At 39.7% G+C, this 5,083-nt stretch overlaps 1 protein-coding gene across 1 annotated transcript; it reads left to right on the forward strand.

Moving 5' to 3' along the window:
- The first annotated feature begins 3,045 nt into the window (after window positions 1-3,045).
- On the forward strand, window positions 3,046-4,319 carry LOC136486458 (protein neprosin-like). Its single transcript, XM_066483348.1, has 5 exons — window positions 3,046-3,105; window positions 3,253-3,426; window positions 3,508-3,558; window positions 3,658-3,797; window positions 3,941-4,319. Exons 1-5 carry the CDS (start codon window positions 3,046-3,048, stop codon window positions 4,317-4,319), a joined length of 804 nt encoding a protein of 267 aa, XP_066339445.1.
- Window positions 4,320-5,083: the final 764 nt, after the last annotated feature.

The raw sequence follows: 5,083 nt of genomic DNA on the forward strand, positions 1-5,083 counted from the left end.
AGCTCGGAGAACGGCGATTGCTCGGGCACGCGGGCCGCGGCGGAGGTTATATCCGGCTCTGCCGCGCCATGGATCAGGGCGCGGCACTGCCGCGCCAAGATCAGTGGCGCGGCAGACCCTGCCACATCAGCGGTCAGCGCTTCTGGTCGTCGCCACGTCAGCCCTCTGCCGCGGCACCATGCATGACGCGGCACAGGCATTTGGCCGCGCCAGGGCAATAGGCGCGGCCAAAAGTGTTAGTTTTAAAAAAAACTGAGAGTGTTAGATTTAAAATTAGTTTCGAAAAAGTGTTAAAATTAAAAAAAAAATCACTACTGCTACCATGGTGATGGCACCACGGCAAAGGCCATTGCTATGGCCTTCGCGCACATGAAGGTCACCGTGCTGGACATTCCACGGGAGGTTCAGAAAATTCCTTCTGACGGTGTCGTTAACTATGTTGGGGGTGACATGTTCAAGTTCATCCACCTGCACAAGTTGTGATGTTGAAGGTAATATGTATAAGTGTGGGACACAGACATTATGAAACTCTTTCTATTTTTCGTTGTGACTTGAAATTATTAGGTTTTGATTGTTTAAAATTCTTTCAAACTGTTGCAGCTGTTGTTGCCCATGATTTATATGATAAACAAACTTGTTTTGAAGTTTTCATGATCTCACCTAATACTAGTGAAACTTTCCCATGGTAGATGGTGCTACACCACTGGAGTGATGAGGACTGTGTGAAGATCCTTTCTAATTGCAGGAAGGCCATACCTTCACGAGAGGAAGGAGGCAAAGTTCTCATCGGAGATATAGTAATTGACCCTGCCTCAGGGCCAATGTATGAAACACAACTTCTAATGGACGTCTAAATGATGCTGATGAAAGGAGGGCGGCAACGGGATGAAAATGAGTGGCGTGAGATCTTCATGAAAGCTGGGTTCAGTGACTATAAGTTAGTAAGCAAATTTGGAGCTCGAGGTGTCTTGGAGGCCTATCCATAACATTTCTTCTTGGCAAATATAATCTTATATTATGGTTTGCTACCTATAAAAATATAAAGGGAGTAATGTAATATTCTAAATGGTTGTTTCAAGGAACAAGCAGCTTCGAGCTGATGTGACAGTTGTGCTTTAAATCCATATATAAAACTTTCATTTTGGATGAGTACGAATGTACTTGGTGATATTATATGGTACAAGTATTACCTGTTCAAGGACATAACTCTATAGGTGTAGTCAAAAGTCAAACAACCTTACATTTTGATTAAATTTGTAGAAAATAGTATTAACATGCATGACTCAAATAGATACAATATGAAATATATTTCATAGTAAATGTAACGATGATAATTTTAAGCCATTAAGAGTTTTGATGGATTAACTTTAGTACATTTTTTTTAGAAACAAAAGGGGACGTAGCCCCTACTGCAAAGATTTATTCGATATGTTAACCATGTTTCCTCTAGTTATTAACCATGTCATTACCTGGTTCACCTCTCCGAGAAATCTATACCCAAGTATCCCATCCATTTTAGTTGTTCTAATGCTTAAGTTAGTGATTCTTCAAAGTCCCTAAGGCCATGTTTCGATTTATGGCACTAACAACTAGTCGACTTATTTTTATTCTATAAAGATCCAAACAGACAGGCTAATATATGGACCAATTGTCAGCTAAGCCAAGGACTAGTTGAAGCCAAGGACTAGTTGGTAAATAGAAGCTAACATGGACTAAAAATGCTAATGTTTAGCAAAAAGTCACGCCCTCCCACCTACCCCTACCCTCTATTAGTTGGTAAATTAAATAAGAGAGAGAAAAGTGAATAGGCACTCTGGTAGATATGTATGGACGTATTAGTTAACTAGTTTTTAGCTATGACTAATAACTAGTCCTAGTCCATCTAAATAGGCCCTAAGTCTAACAAGATTTACTAGGAGATTGGAATAATCATTTCAAGTTTCAGTGAGATAATCTTTTGTCTTTAATTTCCTTATGGAAATGAACTACATGAGTTTCCTTTTGTATTTATCTATGCTTGACATGTTTGGTCAAGTGCATGACGTTTTCAATATTTTTATATTTCCCAGACCAAAATTCCAATGAATATCAATGCAAGATAATCTCAATCCGTAAAGAAATTATATGTAATATGACGTCTGTGATTATAATATTAATTTCTGAAATTTTCATGACATAGGATAATCTTCAGAATTTACCTCTTTTCTTCAAATAATCAATGTGAGTGACTCTGTGTACGAAATAAAAGGAAGGGTTTAAACTTCATTTCATACTCTGGTGCATGCACCAGTGCATAAAGAGATCGGGTGGCGAATTGTTTCTATCTGGTGCGAGTAGGAGCAATTAATATTGGCACAATTAATGTATTTTATTTCACCCAACTAGATTTGACCTGCCATTCTAGCATTTCGTCATTATTATAAATACAACCGATCCAGTGTTCCCGTGGATACAATTGATGTGTGTGGAACAAAAGAAAAGAGAGTCATATAACCATGGTAATAGTATCCAAAAGATGGATTAGAGTAGTTCTCTTTTTGCAATTCCTTGAATGCAATGCAGAATCAACATTCGAAGAGATTGCTCCAGAATCAATCGTCAAATCGATTAAGGTTGGTTGCTTTTCCTACTTCCTTCATTGGATTCCAATACATTTTTTCTCCATGTGACCGTATTCGAAATATTTACCTTTGTGCGACGAATGATGCAAGACTACATTTTTAACCAGATTGGATATGGGAAATCCGTTGACTGCGTCGATTTGTATTCACAACCATCGTTGAAGCATCCTTTGCTTATGAATCACACTATCCAGGTATCTGTAAAATCCGATCTGCTCGTCGCTCTGTTGTGTGAGATTAAGATGAGTTCCTTTCTGAGCCCTGCCCTTCCCTTTTAACGCAGATGCAACCAAGCTCTTTTCCAAATGATGTGCTTGGTGATGTTGGGTCAAAATCTTCATATTCAGGAGAAGTGAGAAGCGATATAGAGTGTCCAACTGGATCTGTTCCAATTCTATGAAGCAACCAAAGCTTTAGAAGTACAATGCCACTAGGAGCACTGATGGGGTCCGGTCCCGATTATGATCCTAATAGTACTATCCGAGTAAGTCTTAACAATTTCTTGTGCTATCAGTAATATTTTGTACCTTAATTATTAGTGGACTCTAACATATATGGTTTCAGTTGTTTATAATAATGTATATATTTGGTTTGATTCGTAATTAATACACAAAGCTCTTGTATTGTATAGCTTGCTATGGTCTCGACAGGACCTCATTCAGATCCAATCTATGGTTCCGAAGCGGAATTCTCAGTCTATGAGCCAAGTGTTGGTGAGACTCAAGCACCAAGGTTTAGTTCAGCATTCCTTGCAGTACAGAATGGAGAGCCCCCAACCTACAGTATGATAATGGTGGGATGGGATGTAAGTTCTTATTGCCTTGTCATATCAAAGTTCATAACTAGAGTTACGCTGTCCATGTTGAGCTATTCTTTTTCATCTCAGGTTAATCCGCAATTTTACGGCGATGATCGTGCCCATTTTGAGATTGTGTGGGTAAGAATAACTGATAGTAGTACATAATGATTTTACTTGGACAGAATTATGCCTTCAAAATGGAAGATGATTGTTCTATATGTACTTTCATAAAAACAGGTTGACAAGGGCACTACCTGCGCAAATCTTGGCTGTCCTGGCTTTGTGCAACAAAGCAAACAGGTATTTCCTGGATTGAAAATAACCCCTGTTTCAACAGTAGGTGGGAAGCAAAGCTACCTTCATGTCAAGGTTTTTAAGGTAATTATAATAATAATTAATGCTATGAAAAATCTCATGGTATTACATTTCTAGTAATTTCCTTTTAATCCATGCTTGCTATATATAGGCATAAAATAAAATAGAAAGAATTAAAAGGAAAACCCGTCGATAAATCCTACAGGACCAAAAAAACTGGGAATTGGTGGTTGATATATGGCGATGGCCACCATCCAGTAGGCTACTGGCCAAAGGAACTATTCACGTACATGGTTGATGCCGCAGACGTCGTCAGCTGGTTTGGCATGGTGGCGGCGGCGCGTGGCGAGCCGACGCCTCCCATGGGCAGTGGCCAGTCACCTGACCAAGGAGAAGGCAAAGCGGCGTACTTCGAAAATATCAAAGTTGTCGATGCGAGCAATAACCTTGTGGTTCCTAGCCTCGGTGGCTGCCAGACGCATGTAACGGAGCCAAGCTGCTATGCGTTAGGGCATTTTACAAATTCTGATGATGGTTCGGGTCTTCGGTTCCTCTACGGTGGAGGGGTTTGCCATCCAGAGTGATGCTTGGGTTGTGTGTAATATAAAGGAGGAATTTACATTCCTTAAACCTTGTAATAACAACTCAAGTCTTGTGGTGACTTATGCATTAGATAGGCCATGCATTAGATAGGCCATTGTTCAAGGCCTGCACAATTATCATACTTTTGGCAATGCGTTGACACCACACATGGTTGCCCCCCTCAACATGCAATGCATCTATTTAAACTTGTTTGCCTGAAAAAAAAAAATGGCGGCGCATGGGCTTCGGAACAATATATGGACCAGAAGATATCTCGCGCATTGTTGAGGGAGTATGAAGAATTTAGAATGAAATTAAGTGCAGATGATGTATATAGCTTGTATTAAGAGGTTAGAAGTTAGTGAAATGATATGCCTAGTAGTGGAAGATGATATTGATAGTTAGTAAAGGATAATGTGGATGGCTTACCTGTTGATATAGATTTGTAGTGGGATTAGCTTTATAAGAGATAGATTAGAGTCCATAGTTATTAGAACCAAACTAGTCATCGGATCCATGAAGCTCTGGGTTCAAGGTTTAATTGGTCCAATCAGTTGAACCACTCATCCATAGCATTTAAACGAACTGAGGTTTCATGCTCAACAATCAACATATAAACACATAACATAGCATAGGGGTAAAGGATTGTGCTCTCCAACTTATTGGTCCTACGATGCAAGCCTTGTGCCGTCCTATTTTTGCGTTGATTTTCCTCCACTTTTCGACTCCATGGCATCCTACTTTCGAGTTTTCTCCACTTCAACAC

Source organism: Miscanthus floridulus, chromosome 10 (assembly GCF_019320115.1).
Source record: "Miscanthus floridulus cultivar M001 chromosome 10, ASM1932011v1, whole genome shotgun sequence".
NCBI classification, from domain to species: Eukaryota; Viridiplantae; Streptophyta; class Magnoliopsida; order Poales; family Poaceae; genus Miscanthus; species Miscanthus floridulus.